The sequence below is a fragment of the Pseudopipra pipra genome, chromosome 10 (assembly GCF_036250125.1).
Source record: "Pseudopipra pipra isolate bDixPip1 chromosome 10, bDixPip1.hap1, whole genome shotgun sequence".
NCBI classification, from domain to species: Eukaryota; Metazoa; Chordata; class Aves; order Passeriformes; family Pipridae; genus Pseudopipra; species Pseudopipra pipra.
Genome location: NC_087558.1, coordinates 22,504,004 through 22,522,958, shown reverse-complemented (window position 1 = coordinate 22,522,958; position 18,955 = coordinate 22,504,004). Strand labels below are relative to the sequence as shown.

At 43.1% G+C, this 18,955-nt stretch overlaps 1 protein-coding gene across 2 annotated transcripts in view; it reads left to right on the top strand.

Annotated features, from left to right (window-relative positions):
- Window positions 1–18,955, top strand: part of STAG1 (STAG1 cohesin complex component) — a 159,713-nt gene that overhangs the window by 118,316 nt on the left and 22,442 nt on the right. For both annotated transcript variants that reach the window (XM_064666687.1, XM_064666688.1), the window contains exons 13-22: window positions 592–699; window positions 2,830–2,944; window positions 4,033–4,150; window positions 5,164–5,267; window positions 8,094–8,186; window positions 8,304–8,393; window positions 8,553–8,756; window positions 10,740–10,810; window positions 15,385–15,472; window positions 16,676–16,756. In XM_064666687.1, the coding sequence (XP_064522757.1) occupies window positions 592–699; window positions 2,830–2,944; window positions 4,033–4,150; window positions 5,164–5,267; window positions 8,094–8,186; window positions 8,304–8,393; window positions 8,553–8,756; window positions 10,740–10,810; window positions 15,385–15,472; window positions 16,676–16,756 (1,072 nt within the window). The remainder of the gene's footprint in view (window positions 1–591; window positions 700–2,829; window positions 2,945–4,032; window positions 4,151–5,163; window positions 5,268–8,093; window positions 8,187–8,303; window positions 8,394–8,552; window positions 8,757–10,739; window positions 10,811–15,384; window positions 15,473–16,675; window positions 16,757–18,955) is intronic.

The following is an 18,955-nucleotide window of genomic DNA, read 5'->3' as shown; positions in this document are numbered from 1 at the left end:
AACATAGCCAGAGAAGTGAATAAGTTGAAGCAAGGAATTGCATTTTCCTCGTGTGACGCTCTGGAACAGACTGCCCAGGGAAGAGGTGGAATCACCATCCCTGCAAGTGTTGGAGAGGCCCGTGGATGTGGCACCTGGGGACATGGACTAGTGGTGACCACGGTGGTGTTGGGTTAATGGTTGGACTGATGAGCTTGGAAGTCTTTCCCAACCTAAATGTTTCAGTGATTCCAGGTTTTTAGTTTACTGATGTTTGATGAGTGTTTGGCATCTTCAATATTTATGGTTAACGTGATGGTCTAAGGAACGAGCAGGGTGGGATTTGGAAGCAGTGATTCTGATTTTTTCATAGTATTATTTTATCTCTATATTGATACAACTGGGAGATGGAAATCGGACCAACTTTCAGTCCTGCAGGCCCTTTAAATACCTCTGTGGTTGGCAATTGAACCAGAGATCCTTGAGGTCTGTGTTCAGCCATTTAGGATTTTGTAGGAAGGAAATCAGTCTGTCCAGAGTGAGCTGTGGGGGGTGAGGGGTTGGGAAGGAAAGGTCTGCAGTGGTTCAGGTGTTACTTTCTGGCTCTTTCAGTGGGAGTGAGGAGGCTCTGTCCAACGAGGACTGTGAGAATGTGTATCACCTGGTGTACTCAGCACACCGGCCCGTGGCAGTGGCAGCTGGAGAGTTCCTGCACAAAAAGTAAGTTCCAGTTGCCCTGGAATAAGACCAGATCTGTGAATGCTTTCTAGACAGGTAAGATCAAAAGGCAAAGAAGCAATAGAGTGAAATATCCCTTAGGAAATCAGGTATTTAATTTAAACCAGAGATTTACTCTCTTGTCCAAAGTCAAGACCTAAAGACTTGAAGAAATTGAATTTACATTTTTCTTGCTCTAGAATTCAGGTAACTTTTCCTAACTCCTCCAAGGATTAAATATACAAAGGCTGTATAAACTTCTAAGGTTTAGATCCTGCAGCACTCTCTGAATTACTGTTGTATGATGTGTATATGTAGGGCCCACATATCTGTTATGGTCTGCCTGATGGACAGTCATCATTTCTACCAAGCTTTAAATCACTTTATTTCAACACAGTGAACTTGAGGGAATTTGATGTAGTAAATAATGACTAAGTTTGTTTCTGAACTCACTGACCTCCCCTGAGTTTCACCGTGGTTCCATTCCCATGTGCCCACTCTGCCAAAGGGAATGAGCTCCCTTTTCCCTGGATGTGAGTCCCAGCACATCAGGAACTGTGACCAGGACACTGCCATAGCAGAGGAGTAACCTCTTCATTTTAGGGTTTGCAGTTTAAAATATTTTAGCAGGAATTTTATTCTTTCCCCTCATGGTTGTGACATTTAGAGTTTTTTAATATGTGTATAGAGAACCCAGGTTATCTGATCTTTCAAACCAAGATACAAATAGAAAAAAAATACATAAAAACACCCATTTTCCTTTGCCAGTGTTCTAATTTTCTATGAATTTAGAAGTCCACATTGTATTTGTAAGCTTTCAGTGGTGGAATTCCAGCTTCATGATCAAATATTACCTGTTTCAAGGAATGAGTTTACAAAATTCTGTTACATTTAGTTTCCTACATGACATTTCACATGTTATGGGAAAGTGTGGGGTTCTTTTTAAAAACATCCAGTGAAATTACTTTGTTAATCAACATGTGACAAAATAATTTTGAAAAATGCCTTGAAGATGTAGATGAGGACATGTTTGCACCTTAATGCACTCAGGGTAAAGACAAGACTTTATCCTGACTTTTCTTTACAGGATACTGTGCTGTGTTCTGTGGATGTCTCTCAAGGTAAAAGGCAGAGATAAGATTGCCCCATTCTTAACAACTCATTTTCTTTGGTTTCTGCAAAGAAAATCCCCAGTTAAATAAGTTAGAATCTCTTTGAGGCGTTTGAGGTGTGATGTGTCTCACCTGATTTTATACATTTCACTCTCATTTTCTCTGTGTAAGCTGTTGTTAGACCTGCTGTCTGTCCTTAGCAAAGAGAGCAAATAACACAGAGCTCTCTGACTCCCTGAGGTTTTGCAGCACCTGCAGAGGGCTCATTTCTGGTTTGGTGAGGTAAGCAGGGGGACAAGTGATGTCTTTACCTAAAATGCAACATTTGAGTGTAAATTGTCCTCTCTTCAGGGAATTATAGCAGTGAAATCAGAATACTGTTTCATGTTCCAATTTGCTTTGTGATTGTGGTTTCCTTGGAAAAGCCAGGAACAGTTTTCAAACTCCTCCAAGTGAACCCCTCATTGCAGTAACTATCACATGGGCCCAGCTGAGAGCTCCTTCAGCTGTGAAGTTTGAGCATTGGGAGGGGTTTGAGGGGGCTCAGTGCAGAGTGGATCATTTACCTGTAGAAGCCCCAAGTAATGTTTTATCCTTTGTGCTGCCACTGGTGCTTGAGGTTGGCTGTTCCTGGGGTGTCAGGTTTGATTCCACCCTGTCCCAGTCAAGGTGAGCAGTGCTGGATGAAGTGCTACCACCACTGTAGGGCTTGAGAAGTTACCAATGCAAAACTAGACTGATGATGCAAATATTTAAAACTCTGCAAAACCCTTCAATATAAGTATGTTTTGGAGAGCTTTTTCCTGGGTAAATTCTTTCAGCCCGTGTGAACAGGAGGACTCTGAAGATGAATCCATCTCTTCAGGCAGAGGTTGTGCTCTCTTTCCCCTGAAAGAGGTAGCAGAGATACTTTCCCTGTGCCTTATGAACAGTTCTGGTGTGTCAAGAAAGAATGCTCATCGTTATTGCAGAAATGAGATTTGTTGTGATAACCACGAGAGCTCCTTTTGCTTATTTTCAGGCTGTTCAGCAGACACGATCCCCAAGCTGAAGAGGCTCTAGCAAAGAGGAGGGGGAGAAACAGTCCAAATGGAAACCTTATTAGAATGTTGGTTCTTTTCTTTCTTGAAAGTGAGGTAAAAAATTCATTTTAACCTTTACATGGTTAATAAAACCTGGAACTTAAGAAGTGATTTGACATCAAATAGTAATAAATTGTCTGTCTTTTCCTTTTTTTTTCATATTTTCAGAAATACTGTAAGCCCTTTTCCCTGCCCCAAATTTCCTTGTCCATGAAGCAAATTCAGCTGCAAATCTTGGTCGTGGTTTATTTAGCTCATGCATGTCCCCACTGTCCTCACACTGCTGCCAGGGCTCTTGATTGCATACAAATGGAAAGGTTGTTTGTTTTTTTTTAGCATAACCATGCAAGGATAACACCCCTGGAGTTACTCCCTGTGGAGTGAAACAATTTGAACCAGGAAGGAACAAAAATTGCGGAATATCTCAAATTAAGATTAGAATCCTCAGTTCCTGAGAGGCCTTCAAGCAGAGTCAGCTGGAGATTAGAGGAGGCCCTCCAGGGCTTTGTGCATCTTGAGAATGTTGGAGGGTGGAAATGCAAACAAGTGTGGTGACATGAGGTGTTGGATGAACACACCCAGGGGGAATTGGGCCCATAGTTTGTGTCTGTAGACACAACACATATGGGAAGTTTTATGGGAGACCTACTAATAGTAATTTTGGGAAATGGCAAGGGAGTGGAGGAAAACTTGGGTAGATAAACTGTCAGGTACAGGATGTTCTGAAGATAGAGGGGGAAAGGCTTAAAAATTACACATTTTGTTTGGTAATAGGTAGACTGAAAGAAAGGAATACAAAACAAATCCATTACAGGTCTCAGTCTCCTGTCTCACCACCTTGCCTCTTTCTAATGCAGTGAGAAAGTGAGGAAAGGTAAATTTACAGCTTCTGGGCCAAAGAAAGCAGCTTTATGGAAAAGAAGCTCAGTTTAGATTTATTCCATTTTTTCTGTTAGAACATAACCCCACTGCACTTGTATCATTTAGCTGGAAGAAAACATTCCCAAGTTAGTTTCCAGCTGAATTTTCTTTCCAACTAACATAACATACATGCCCAGACACTCTGCATGCCCAAGTGACTGGGGAAGTTGTAGAACTGCTTGTACCAGCTGCTGTACTGATGGTTGCCTTGGGTTTTCTAGTTGCATGAACATGCAGCCTATTTGGTGGACAGCTTGTGGGAGAGCTCCCAAGAACTGCTGAAAGACTGGGAATGTATGACAGAACTGCTCCTGGAGGAGCCAGTCCAAGGAGAAGAAGGTATTGCTTTAACCTCTCTGCCTTATTGCTATTGCACAGTATTGTTAATTATTCCTTAAATACCACTGTCACCCACAGTGAAATATCTTTGTGTGTTGTGGTTAGTTTAGAAAGCATATTTGAAGAAGATTTTAGTTTAATCCATTTTTAATGCACGTTGCTTTAAGAGCAGCAATTTGTACTTTATTTGTACTCTGTTTTTCTTCTCGTGAAATCTGCTGTGCTGTGGTTCCCTAAAATTAAAGGCTAGGAATTCCTTCTGTCAGAATGTTTGAATAACTAGTGCATACATGAACGTTTCAATAAATTGAATGGGTAATGCAATTTTGAATAAACAAGCACTTCAGGTGGTGCTAGTTAAATCTGGGGCTTTCCAGGCAGTGTGAAAACCCAGTGAATTCTCCAGAGGAAATAAAACTAAGGGGATTCTTTCACCATTAGTTTCAAATTCCTTTTGCTAATAATCTGTGTGTGCAAGGTGGCCAGGGAGGTTGGGGGCAGAGTCCCCAAGGGCAATGGGTGTCATCCAAGATCCTTTATAATCCTCTGTGATTCTCCTGCTTTGGGCCCTTTGCAGGGGGTTGGGTGGCTGAAAAATTCAGGTACTCTCCCAGCTTCCTCAGCAGGAAGTGAAGTGATGTGCTCATCACCTCAGTGCTTCAAAGTGTGGCCTTTTGGTATCCACCTGCTACAGTGGGGCCATTTAACAGGGGAATTTCCTTAGGAAATCAGGCACTTTGGTTCTTTGTGTCTGCTTAGCCCAGTAGGGTCTGATCCTCCAGAATTGCCTGCCAAAGGACAGAAAATGTGTAAGGCAGTGACAGTGACTGGGGTGTCACTGGCTTCTCTCAGTTCAGCCATGTGCATTTTAAGATGATGTGAATAGTAACTCAAAGAGGAAGCAAGGAAGCCCTGATAGATGTGGCAGAACGAGATGGTCCCCAGTGTTCCCCGTCCCTGTGCTCCCCCCTCACACCCCGAGCCGTCTCTGAGCTGTCCCGTTTCCCCCTCAGCCATGTCGGACCGGCAGGAGAGCGCCCTCATCGAGCTCATGGTGTGCACCATCCGCCAGGCCGCCGAGGCACATCCCCCCGTGGGCAGGGGCACGGGCAAGAGGGTGAGTGGGGCCCAGGGGCACGGGCAAGAGGGTGAGTGGGGCCCAGGGGCACGGGCAAGAGGGTGAGTGGGGCCCAGGGGCACGGGCAAGAGGGTGAGTGGGGCCCAGGGGCACCTCAGGCCTCTTGGGGGCCCTTTATCTGCAACGCCACATTCTGACGCGTCTGGATTAGACTTTCATAATGCTCTTTAAACTGCTTCATGGCAACCTTCCTGAAGGAAAATAGTAGAATTTGTGTTTCTGGATGTGTTTGGGCTTTTCTTTGTTTCTTTGTTTGATTCTGAGGTTTGTGTTGCCAAGTTGAGCAATATAAATTTCCAGCCTGACAGTCTATTTTAATGAGGTGTTTTTTAGATGTTCTTTTTATCAGGCCCCTGGCTTACACTTGTAATGTACCCACATGTACAGCCCTTAATATTAAATCTGGATTAGAGTGGAAAGTGGAGAGCTTGGCAGCAAACAAGATTACCTCTGCCTGTCTTCCATGAAATGAAATGTGCTGCTAATATGGACATTAAATTTGCAGAAAAGCCAACAGTATCTTCAGCATGAGAGTATTTAAGCACTGGAACAGATGCTGGGAGTTGGTGCCCCTTCCATCTTTGGCAGTTTTCAAGGTCTGACTGGACAGCCCCTGAGCATCCCAGTCTGCCCCCTGAGTGGGCTCTGCTTTGAGCTGGAGGGTGGGACTGGGACCAGTCCGAATGCACCTGTGGGTTTGGGTTTCCATCCCTACCTGCCCCTTCCATTTATCTTCTAGTGACTGAGGATCAGGAATCCATTCCTAAGGCTGGACAGACACTTTTAAACCTTTCAGTATAAGTCACAAGGTCAGGGTGATACCAGGCTCTCAGCTGTATTCTCCAGACTTAGCAGCATCCATGTCCAAAGGACAACCAGCTTCCCAAACGTATCCCCCTGATTTTTTGTAGTCCTCATCTTATTTAGGATAAACTAAAATGGAATAAACATGTGTGAACACATGGTATTTCTGTTAGCTTCTGTTCTAAAGAATCATAACCAGTTCATTAAAGAAAGTCACAGATTTAATAAAGGTGAAATCTGGAGACAGAGTTCTTTATTGTTAAACTAAATGCAGTTACTTAACTTGTTCATTTTTATATGCCAGAAGCAGAGTAGCCTCATGTCCAGTAACAGCATCTCAGGAAAGGCTCCAAGAAACCATCAATTTAAACATGGTTTATGTACCTTAATTTAAAAAGCATGTTCTGAGAAATTTTTAATTTATTAAAACATTTCAGTGTGTGTGTGGGAATCTATGAAAGCACTTAGTCAAATTTACACAAATTTAATCCTGTGTTACCAGAATTGTATTGTAAGCACAGCTTTTTTTGTCTCAAGCTGCAAACCCTTCTAGCAGAAGTGACCTTTAAATTTAACAAAAATTTCATGTTTGTATTTTCTGTTGGGAGCACCAAATAATGCCACTGTTAACTTTCTCAAGAGATCTACAGTTCAGTTCACTTAAGTTCAGCAAATTGCTTAATCTTAGATTTTCGATGTCTGTATTTCTTCAGAGCTAAATAAAACACATCAGTAAAATTAATTTCACCTTCTGAAGGCTGATGTAAAGAGCCCCAAGGTCACCCTGGGGACCCAGGTTAATCCTGGCCCCAGGGCACAGCAGGTTTGATCCCCAGGGCACGGCTGGGCTGTCAGGGGTGGCTGGTGCTGCACTGCTGTGCCCAGGGCTGAGGCTGCTCCCTGTCCACCCTGGGCCATGTGCTCTTCCCCTGCTTACAAAGCCATTCCCCCTCCCCTCCATGGTTGGTTTGGATTGCTGCTGACACAGCAGGTCACCCCAGCAGGTGTTTTGTTTCCAGCTGTTCTCCTCACTGTCAGAGAGATGTAGGTATGACACGGAGCTTTTGCTTCTTTCCAGTTAGACATGAGTGGTGGGATGGTAACTGCAGGCATCTCTGGCTTGTCACTGGAGGTTTGTCCTGTCTCCTCATCTCACCAGCTTATTCTGACTTGTAATGGAAGCAGATTTCTAATTAAGCACTCACCTTGTGGAATAGTTTCTCCTCTGACTTCAGCTTGTAACCCTTCCTGTGCAGTCTGGCCCCTTTGCTGTATGGGAATCATTAGCTGACTCGAGCATTTTATTCCCATGATTTGTTTTCAGAAGTGTTCTTTCCTTTCTGAAGCCAGCTCTAAGCTTTCCTGAGGCATGTTTGGGTGATTGTCTTGTTCCCTGTTCCCAGGTGGTTTTGCTGTGACAGCATTAGTGCTGTATATCTGTCCCTGACATTGGTGACGAGTTCTGGGAACTTGGATGTACCTTCTCACTGAGAATGACATTCCAGTTAAGAGATGAGGCCATGAATCTGCTCATGAAAATCACTGTCACAGTGTGCTTTGGGTTTGGTTTTTTTAATTGTACATCAGTTCACCCTGAGGTCTTACATTAACACTTGGTTTAGTGTGTGAAAGCCAGAGCTTGGAAGCAATAGCAAAACTTCCACCGACTTGGGGTTTATTTGAATCCTCAAAAGATGTCAGTGTGTTGAAACAATATCATGCTGGGTGATATGATATTATCCTTTATGATATTATCTTATGATATTATCCTTTATTATGATATTATCCTTTTCAGTCACAGCTTTTAGGATGCGTGGTCCTCCCATTTAATCACTCTTCAACCCAAATGTGTTATTTGTTATGAGTTATTTGTTCCTTCCTCTTTTGATTTATTAAAAATACATTTGCATGGATTTTTGTCTGTAATGCAACGTTTAGAAAAATTAAGGAATGCTATAGGCAAAAATCAAACTTACTGTAGTTATTTTTGATCACTTGCAGGTCTTGACAGCAAAAGAAAGAAAAACTCAGATAGATGACAGAAATAAATTGACTGAGCATTTCATTATTGCACTTCCCATGTTGCTATCCAAGGTACAGTTTTCCACAAAGTAACTCTCCCGGGGATTTACAGCTGTCTTGAAGCTTTCTCAGTTTGTGCAGGAGTTTGATTTCACTTCCCTGTTTTTGTGTTGTTTCCATGTGTTCCAGTACTCTGCTGATGCTGAGAAGGTGGCAAATCTCCTGCAAATCCCTCAGTACTTTGATCTGGAAATCTACAGCACGGGCAGAATGGAAAAGGTACAGCACCCTGGGGGCTCTCAGGTCTGGCATCCCCATTCCAGGCACCCAGAGCTGTGCCTTCCTGGCATCCCCCATTGGGGTGTTCTGGGAATGGCTTTTGCTCTGAGTTCTGCTGCTCAGGCAAGGGGAAAGCTGAACTTCTTTTCTGATCTGCAGCATCTGGATGCCTTACTGAAACAGATTAAGTTTGTTGTGGAAAAGCATGTGGAATCAGATGTTCTGGAAGCCTGCAGCAAAACCTACAGCATCCTCTGCAGTGAGGAATACACCATCCAGAACAGGGTGGACATCGCCCACAGCCAGCTCATCGACGAGTTTGTGGACAGGTTCAACCATTCCGTGGAGGATCTGCTGCAGGAGGTTTGTTCTCTTCACAATCATTTCGTTAATTACTTAAAACATGCCAGAATAAACTGCAGAAGAACGTTCTGACCACGCCATGAATTTGTCCATCTGAAGATGCAGAGCAGCAGCAGCTATTTCGTAATTATTTGGAGCTGTTTCTCCATGTAGAAAATCCCTTACACTGGCCATTAAGCCTACAAATCATTGATGCTGTAAAAGAAAGACTACAGGACAATCCTGCCTCTGAAAATTCAGTCTAGTATTTAAACAGCCCAGATAAGTGGGTGAAAGATGATGAAAAATGCAAAGGAAATTGCATTTACATTAATGCTTGTGGTGATTCCAGTAGTCCCAAATAGATATGCAGGCAGCAAGATCAAGATTGGATTATGTTTTGAATGGAAGAGAGGATTTAGTAAAATATTTATAATGACATATTAAAAGAGCCCTGGCAAGAATGAAATAAAGATACAGGTCTGAAACCTGGAAGTACCTGGGATTTAGTTGTAAGAATTTATGCTTCAAAAGGCACAAGACAGAATACATTAAATAAGAATAGAAACCTTACTCAGTTTTTCCTCTTTTGCATCAATTTAAATTTGTGTAGCATTACTTAATTTGTTATAATTTTCATGCTCTTTAAACATAACATGAGGGCTGCATAGATCTTGTTCTTCCTTTCCAGTCATGCACTGCCCTGTGGTGGGTGCATTTAATTTTTGATGCACACTGAGAGAAGGTTAAGCTGCAGTCTGTGTTTTAGAGTGGCATATAAAAGGAAATGCACCTATTTTTCTCATTTTTATGTAACACACCACATACAGACACACTGTATGTGTGCCTTGTCACCTGCAGAGCAAACACAAGGTTTGTGTTGCTGCAGGCCTGAAAAGGCAGTGCCTGCAGGAGGCAGGGCCTCAAAGCCCAGGGGAGCTGGGGCACCACTGTGCTTTCTTTCCCAAAATCCACTGGCTTTGCTGTCCACCTGGCTGCCACTTCAGTACTTCCTCATAAACTTCTGAGCAGAACCTGGGGAGACACTGCAGGATTTGTGCTCCATCTCTGCCTGTCTGTGTGTCAGGGGAACCCTTTCAGCTGATGCCACATTCCAGGTCTTGGCACCTGTTTTCACAGCCCTGGGTTTATGGAGTTCCTCACCTCTGGCCAGCCAAACCAAAAACTGCAAGACAGACCTTGGGGAAGCTGTTGCTGACTTGGGTGGCAAAAAGAACTAAAGCTGGACTGGCAGCACAAAGATCCAGCCCAGAACCAGCCCAGTTCTCCACACCAGGCCACCATAAATAGTGGTCTTGTAGAGTCCCCTCCCTTTGTGGTATTCTTTGTTGAGTGATACCAGTTTGAATAATTAGTTTTAATAAGTCTATTTCATAATTTAAAGACATTTTAAATGAAAAAATTTGCATGTGGGTACCCAAGCAAGTGTCCCACTGCTTTATGGCTTCCCACTGAGCTGATAATGAGTGGGACATTGACTGGCAATTGCATCTGAAGGCAGGAAGATATCTGAACTTTAGGCTTTTAGATGAAAAAAAAATTAACAAAATGAAATGGAGAAGAATTGTTTTAAGTGGCTTTCCAGTTTCAGAAAGTTGCTGGGAAAATTTGGGTTTGGAAGTATCTTATTTCCACTTGTTTCGCTAAGGGAATTTGCTGTTCAGTTTGCATAAAGTATGAGGATAATGATATCATGGCACGTTAAAGCTGACCTGCCCTTCTTGTAAAACAAGGTAGAACTCAGATTTTATCTTGGGAATGATTTCCACTGCCACAGGGTACTGGTTTGGATATTAACACAGTGATGATGCTTAATATTGTCAGGTGATCTTGCTTATTTTTTAGTGCTGTGTAGTGGTTACTTAAATGATATGGGATCTAGATACAAGTCATTGGAACACTGTAGTATCAGCATAAACCCTCAGAGGAACTGCTCCTCCCTGCAGTGCTGGACTCTCTCCATGGATTTCCTTTTCTTAACAGGGAGAGGAGGCTGATGATGATGACATTTACAACGTGCTCTCCACTCTGAAGAGGTTGACCTCTTTTCACAAGTAGGTGGTTTTTTTCCCCTCTCTTAATTTTCTCCTTTCAGCAAGTATCAGGAATGTCAGGTGTTGGGAAATGAGAAAATATATGGCCTGAAAGATGAAGTGCAGGATGATTGGTGGTATTTGTCAGTGTAACTGGATTAAGCTGGGTCCTTGCTTGGTTAATGCCATTGCTTTTGCAGATTTGATTTGCAGGTGGCATATCCTCCCTTGCACTAAATGCTTTTGCACTCTGAGTATCTTACTAAAGAAAGTGCTGCTCCCCTGGGTGACAGACAGTGCACGAGGGACACTGGCACCAAACCTGTGCTTTGAGCCTCAGCTTAGGAGAGCCCTGCTGGAGGTGTTTCTCAGTGCCTTTGAGGTACTTCTCCTCAAAATTATAGAATTAATTAGTAGTAGTAATAATAATAATAATTAATGGTTTATGGTGAGAGCCTGGAAGATGCATTTTCTTCCTGCAGTTGAATTGTTGGCCAAGTTTAACTGTGTGGATTGCACAGAAACTCCTCCCCTGAGCACAAACCAGCTCTGCAGGCTCCTGCTGCTCTCACAGCCCTCAGCACCCTCACAACCTGGAGAATTCCACTTGAATTGTGAATTTTGGAGCACAAAGACCTGATCTTCCCCTCTGTCAGCTGTAGGAAGACTTTGCTCCTGGGCAGCACAGAAAAAACTCCATGTGCAGGTGGCTCAGAGCCACAAATCATTTCTTCCTTGTCACAAGGTGTGAGAGGACCTTCCTTCACTGCCTCTTCTATACAGCTTATTTTGAGTGATTTCATTTCTCTTTCTGTGCTTAGTCTTCACTTATCCTGAATCCTGCATGGGTTTACTGTATGAAGTGATTCTGAAACCATTTCTACTCTGTTTCCATTCAACAGGAATCCCACAAAGATCATTAAATCGTTACTGATTTCCATAGTGCAGCAGGCTGACACATGTGCAAATGAGGCTTTCAGTCTCCCTGGTAACACTGGAGCCACTTCTGCCTTCCTGAGAGGACTGGTGAAAGCTCCAGTTCACATTCAGGAGAGAAGCACAAATCTCAAGGCTTTTCTGAGAGTCTCCCATATATTTTTTTTTTCCCTCAGGGTTCCAAACCTGTAGGGAGTTAATTCAGCCCATAAAAACAGTCTTGTTGAATAACACACAAATCAGGGTAGGGGACATCTACTTCCACCTTCACAAAACAGGGAAGAGCAAAGAATCACAGCTGAAAAACAGTTAATGTGTCATTCCCCAGCTGATTTGTGATTTATGATTACAGCTCAGTGAGAATTTCTAATTAATATCTGCTTGCATTTAAAGAAGTGATGAAATCTTTTCATTACTGTGCTGAATGTTGTGTGAGATGTGATTTCTTTGTGCAAGAAAACTATTACACCATCCAAGACAGAGTTTTTGCTGCTCCCTGAGCTCTGAGATTGGGCTGTTCAATGCAAAACTCCCCCAGAGCGTTCTCTCAAAGGCTGGGACTGTCATTGTCTGTCAGCAACTGGGAGCCAAAAGAAATTAAATCAGTGGAAAGGTGAAATCACAGGCTAACAACTGATACCTTTCAGATCTTCTACTACTGATAAAGTAGTTGCTGGGGCTTGGAAAGGGAAAAGTCCCTGTCTCCTTCCAGTGAGAGAAACTCCACTGGGCCTTATCTGTGCTTCTGTTTTCTTGGTCGCTGCTGCTGCTGCTGGTTCACACTTTAGGAAAAAGAAGACCAGCAAGGTGGGAAATACATGGTAAGGGATTCTGAGAAAAGCCTTCCAGACCAAAAGCTCCTGTACTGAGATTTCTCAAGCCTGAGCTAATCCTCTTTCTGAGAGGGTCATGTCAACAAAGGGCTCCCAGCACACTTTTTAATTCATGTCTTTCCATCAAACAAGGATATTGGTATTCCAATACAAATGAAATTCATCATTTAAACGTTTCCTTCCACATTTTTAGAATACAATAAATTTGTATTCTAAATACAATAATAAATTTTCTTGAGATCTTCTGAATAGAACCCCTTGAGTATCCACTGGGGGATTTTTTGCCAAAATCTTGTAGCATTTTTTTCTGTCCTTAAGTACATGGAGACAATTTTTCTGTACTGACTCCAACCTAATTCAACTGTAAGAGCTCTCCAGATGAAAGCACTATGTGTATAAGTGTGATCAGCCAGGGCACTTCCCAGACAGGTGAATCCATGGTCAGATCAGCACATCCTCTCTTCCTCATTTAGAAACCAGTTGCTTAGTCTTTTTTGCAGTAGTTGGCCAGTGCATCCTTCAGACTGAGTTACTCAGCAGTTTGCTATATCCAGAAAAAGTAGAAATGGTGAGAAATGAAACCTCACCACAGAACTTAGACTATGTCCAGCACAGCTGTTCAAAGCCCAAGGTGCAGCTTCTCTCACTTTGGGCCTCTTCATAAAGGGAAGCAGTTTTGTGGGTGCAGAGATCATCTCTTCAAAAAGAAACTTTTCTAAGCTGCTTCTTGCCATGCTTTGAGAAACACTGTGGGACTGGTGCCTTTCCTTCAGCTGCCAGCTGTCTGGCAGGATGTGCCCCAGCAGACAGGGCAGGCCAGAGGGATGAAAAAACGTAAATGAAATGCTGGACCTTGTTTTCTCTGGTCCATGAAGACCCTCTGACACGGAAGGGACTAAGGGAAAATTCTGTGGTGTGTGAATTTTTGTTCTGGGAGCCTGTGTGTCTGTCTGAAGTTCTGTGGGAATTGTGTGGTGTCCAGGGTACCTTTATAACTGTTGTTTTGATTGCCATGAAGCTCAGAAGAGACAAAGGGGTGCCAGAATAGGCCTAAATGTAATCTGGAGGCTCTTCCCAAAGGAAGTTTATATTGAAAAGCCCTGTGCAGCTTGCATGCAGTGAGACTTTTGGAGCTCTGGAAGCTGCAGAGCTCATCCTGGGATGAGCTGTGGGGCCCTGGCCCCTCTGAGCCCAGAGCTGAGGTGTCCCAGGGCTGGGGCAGTGGGACAGGGCCCTGTGCCAGCTGCCTGACAGGGGCTCTGACAGGAAAGGGCAGGGATGAGGCAGCTCTTCCTTCCATATTCTCTGTGGGATAATCTGTGCCTCTGCACACCAAGGAGACCCTCCTGCTTTAATTACAGTGCTGTAATTAAGGAGGGACCACTCTGCCCTGCTGCAGCTCTGTGATTTGCTGAAGCAGCATCTATGTGCTTAATGTCACTGGGGCACTACTCTGACACCTGTAATTTCATCTATGAAACATTTTATTTTAGTGCTTCACAGACCATCTAAGTCTGGGAAGTATTTTGACATTTTTTATGTTTTCATTTCCATTATTTTTTAAAAGTTTTCCTGTTGTTCTATTCATGGATTTGAATTGGAAGTCAAGATGCACCTTGGCTTAGTGGCACAGCCCTGGAGTGCAAATTGCACTTGCTCTCAGCACGAGGGCATTCATCGTTGTGTTTGCTGTGAAACTTTTATCTGAGACATTTCCCAGGGCTGACACAGCTCCAGAGTGGGAAGCATTTCATGCCTGGGGCTTCAACAGGATCTGAGCATTCCCAGCCCCGAGTTCACCCTCTGTCCCTTTCAGAACCAGGGAGTTATTCTTTCTGGCAGAGCAGGGCAGTTAATTATTCAAACCCAGCCAGGCAGCTCCAGAGCAGGGCAGACACCAAGGGTGGGCAGAGGGACATATCCTGGAGATGGAGGTGCTGGGTGAAAGGGAGCCAGAGCCAAGAGGCTTCTTAATTTAACTTAGACTTGCCAGGTCAGTCTCAGTATCCCTTCTTCCAGGTGAGTATTTTAATCAACAAGTTTCTGATTTTTCTGAGATGGTTTGCTCTTTTATAGACATATTATAAATTTTCAAATTATCTCAGTTTAATTCCACTGCAGAAAAATGTGTTAAACCTAAAATTTCTTGTGAGAGTTATTTTTGTCTTTTAGGCAACCTGATGTTTTGCAATTTCTTCTGTATTAAAAAGCTACTTCATGAGCTGTTGAGGTCTGTAAGGCTGTAGAGTGTTTGTTCCTAATATCATTTGTGTTCCTCTCACTGGTGGATCAGGTTGGTGCCACTGAAATGTGAAACAATGAATGGGGGTGGCAGCACCTTTTCTGTCTCATGTACATCTTGTAAATCGTGCTCACTTCACATAGTTCAGGATATTTAAGATCTAGTGATAATGTAGGTTATTTTTTTCCAAAGGAGACAGCAGAAAAATATGTAAGTTTATTTTGCTTGAAGATATTGCCACAGTTTGGCCATAGTTTCTGCTGCAATGTCAGAGAAGAGTTTCCTGGAGTTCTGTCAGTGCTTAGAACCAGAGAGGGAAGATGATTTAGAGGCTACCCTGAGGAGGAGCTTGTCACTGCACTTAGATGTGTGGAATGTAGAGAGTTTATCTCCTCCCTACAGAAATCCCATGAAGCAAAACGCTTTTCTGGATTATCAGAAAGCTGAACTTCTGCTTTTAGCCTGGTGTGAGCTGCCTGCTCAGCAGGCTGGGTCGTGTGAGCTGTGCAAAGCCCAGAGCTCTCTGGGCTGCTCCTCCTGGCTGGGAGGATCTCAGCTCATCTGGGTGTCTCCTCTCGTTGCAGTGCTCATGATCTCACCAAGTGGGACCTGTTCAGTAACTGCTACAGATTGCTGAGAACTGGAATTGAACACGGAGCGATGCCAGAACAGGTACAGCAACACCTGCCCTGCACAGTTGGCTTTCAGTTCAAGGCTTTAAAGGGTTTGGCTGTACAGAAATTCAGAAGATTAATGCACTGCACTTTGGTTATTTAGGGAAACCAGGGAGTTTTGGATGAACTTTATTTTGTAGGCAGGCACTGACTACAGGAGGTGAAAATTCTTGGATCGTTAAGCTACTTCCCTCACCTTTCTAATCTGTAAAGTAGGGAACAATTGATGTTCCTGGCTGGGAAAAGCAATGCACAAATCATGATGTTTACACTGTAAACCTTGGCTGCAATTGGAATTACCACACATGATTGTTGTGCATTGAAGGTAAGATGGAAGCTTATGAACACCAGGAAAGAACATCATCCTAGTGAGGTTCTTCTAGTGAACAGATCTGGGACTTTGTTTCTTCTTAGTTCAGTTTTAGTTTCACATGGATAAGCACAGAAACCATCTCCCAGGATTCCAGTTTAAGCTGCAAGATTCCTACTCCAACATTTAAGCACATTTTAAGTTCTAATTTGTTTTCTATTAGAAGACAGTTGTTAACTCTACCTCAACTTCATTTAGAAAAAAAAAAAATCTCAATTCTCACAAAATTCTGTGTAAGTATTTTGCAAAAGGACCCTGCTGAGGAGGCATTACCACGTGGCATGTGGGAGTTATGGCTCTGGGCTTAGGAAGAAAGTCCTGAAATCCGAACTCTCCTTAATGTTTCTTCCTGAGACCACTCTAAGGAGTTTGAAAATTTTAGCACCTAATGGAGAGTTGAAATGTTAACAGGATACCATGGATGCTTTAATGGGCACCATGAATATGAGCCTGGTTTTCTCCATGAGACAAGTTCTATTTTCTCCCTTTTTTTGGCAATTGGGCCATGTGTTCATTTGACAGTGGGACAGATTTGTGGGCTGGTTTAGCAGTGAAGCCAGATTTAAACAGCTGCTTTTGAACTGAGATACATATTTGTTGGGTTGTACCTCTGTCCTGCTGCAGCATCACCTCTTGCTGTGCCCCAGGGCAGTTTCCTGTTGTTGCCCAGCATTTCCACAGTGGTTTGTTCACCTGTAGTAGGCTGGTTTCTCAGTACTTACCTGAGACCTGCTCCCCTCTCTTGGCCCCAAAATGCATTATAAATTTTCCCTCCACTTCACTGCTGTGATATTCCCAACCCACGGGTTCTGTGTGTTCCTCCTGTTACAGATTGTTGTCCAGGCACTGCAGTGTTCCCACTACTCTATCCTCTGGCAGCTGGTGAAAATCACTGAAGGCTCCCCTTCCAAAGTAAGTAGAGATTTTGGTCATGCACATTTTACTGATGAAACACATCATTTTATGTCATCTCTAACATGTGTAAAATGTTGGTGTCTGGCTTGTTCATATTTCAGGATCTATTTAACATCACATGCACGTGTCTAAGCTGTGCAAACAGTCTTTATCAGGATTTTATGGCAGCTGATTGTTACATTTTTATTGCTCAAGATAATTAATGCATTTATTGTGAGTCCAGCAGTTTGCATAACTGATAAGTGATGTTGGCAGTGCTGATGAATAGCTGTAAGAAATGCTGGTGATATGCAGACCACAGATAGCCTAATATTTATGTGTAGTTACCTTACTTACCTTTTAATTGCATCTTTTATGTTGCAGTAGAAATGTAAGGTACTGGCAGGAACAATTGCTGATAAAAAGAAGTGCACACAAGTGTAATGCAGGCAGGACAATGTGACATGTAACTTGTTTGTTAGACTGAGCTTTTCCAGGACCTTTCCTTAGCTCTTGTCTCACCCAGAGGCCAACATCCTGTCTTTTTAGAGCTTTTTCAGAAGTAATACATCAAATAAAATGGTACGAAAACTGAAGTAATAATTATACTTTCCCCATCAGCATCAAAAAAAAAAAAGATGCTCAACTAAAATGCTACTAAAATGAGCATTTTATGCACATAAAAATGATAAAAATGCATTGTAAATTCTTGGAGTTGTTTTGAATGCTGACCTGTATCGACATTTAAAAATAGCTACTAGAAAAAAAGAACAGTTTCTTTATTCTGGCTTTCATTCCCATTTCCCCCTGCAGCCTCTTTCTTGAGCAGCCTTGGGGTGGCTGGAGCAGTTTGTTCTGGGTGGTTTCCTGTCAAACTTCCATTGTAGTTTGTTTGATCTGCACTGTATCTGTCATTTCATCCATTAGGAGATCATTTGGCTGGTGTGTAAGCCATGATTTAGACTTGGAAATGGGCAGGCATTAAAGGGGATCACTTGAGAAGTGTGGCTAGACAAAGAAATAACACCAGCAGCTCAGAAGGAAAAATAGTGTCTTTCATGAGCACTTTTTAGGTATTCAGGCTTTTACAGGACCATTTCTGACCCAGTATTTTAATATGTAGGTCCATCCAGGTTTTTAGTGTTACTTTGCTGTATCTATAATGATCTGAGGGCAGGCTGGGGGTGAGGGGGTATCTTTATGAGAGCTGTATAAAGTAGAGAGTATAGCTGTAAAAAGTAGAGAGGCTTTGGGACATGCAAGCCTTTCAGGTTTGAGCTGAAAGCAGAAGATTACAAAAAAAACACAGGCTAAGAGCAATTGCTTGTTTTCTGTTTAGATACAAATCAGGTAAACTCTGAAAGAGAAGGAGAAGGTCGTTGGTACCTCTGGGGGGTGAAAGCAGGGGAAGGTGAGGTGGTGAGAGTTACTGAGGGGAAAGTGGCAGCTGAGAAGTGGGGAAGGAAGGAAGATAAAAGATGGAAAGGCTAATGGGGAGAAAAGGATTTATAATGTCATAAAAGTAAGTCCTTGTTTTTCTGTATCCCACAGATTTATGAATTTTTGTTCCCAGTCTCTTGTTTAGAAGATGATTTCTTAGATTTCTCTTAGGCATCCAGGCTGAGAGATCAGAGATGGGGGGATTGATTTGTAAGAACTGTTCATGTGCTGCCAGCTGGGTCATTGTGTGAGTTCCTGCTGCCAGGAGGAGCTGCTCTGTTTCACATGGTCAGGTCCCACTTAGGCATCCAGTGCACAGGATAAAGTATATTAACATTTTGGGATTGCCAGCACAGCAGTCAGGGGTGGGAAGAGGCGCTTGGTTTGGTCATTTCAGGCATATATTGGCAAGGTTTACATTCCTGAATCAGGGATGCTCTGCATCCAGCAGGTGTCATTTTAGTGCAGGGAGTTGGCAGGAGGGATGGGGGGTGCTGGGAACATTTCTTTCCAAGTGAAACTGTCCTGGGCATAAGCCCAAGCCCAGGCACATGAGTTGCTTCCTGAGAGACACTTTCCAGTCCAGCTGTTGGGCAGGGTTTGGATTTGGGCTGCCTGCTGCAGTTCAGGTGTGTTGGACTGGAGGCTTTGTAAGCATGGCAGGGGAAAACTCCACGTTTGTGGTTTAGATCAGGTCAGGGTCAGGTCAGTTCATTGATTTATTAACAGCACACAATGAAGGTGCAGTGAGTGCAGCACATCTGCAGGATAAGCACC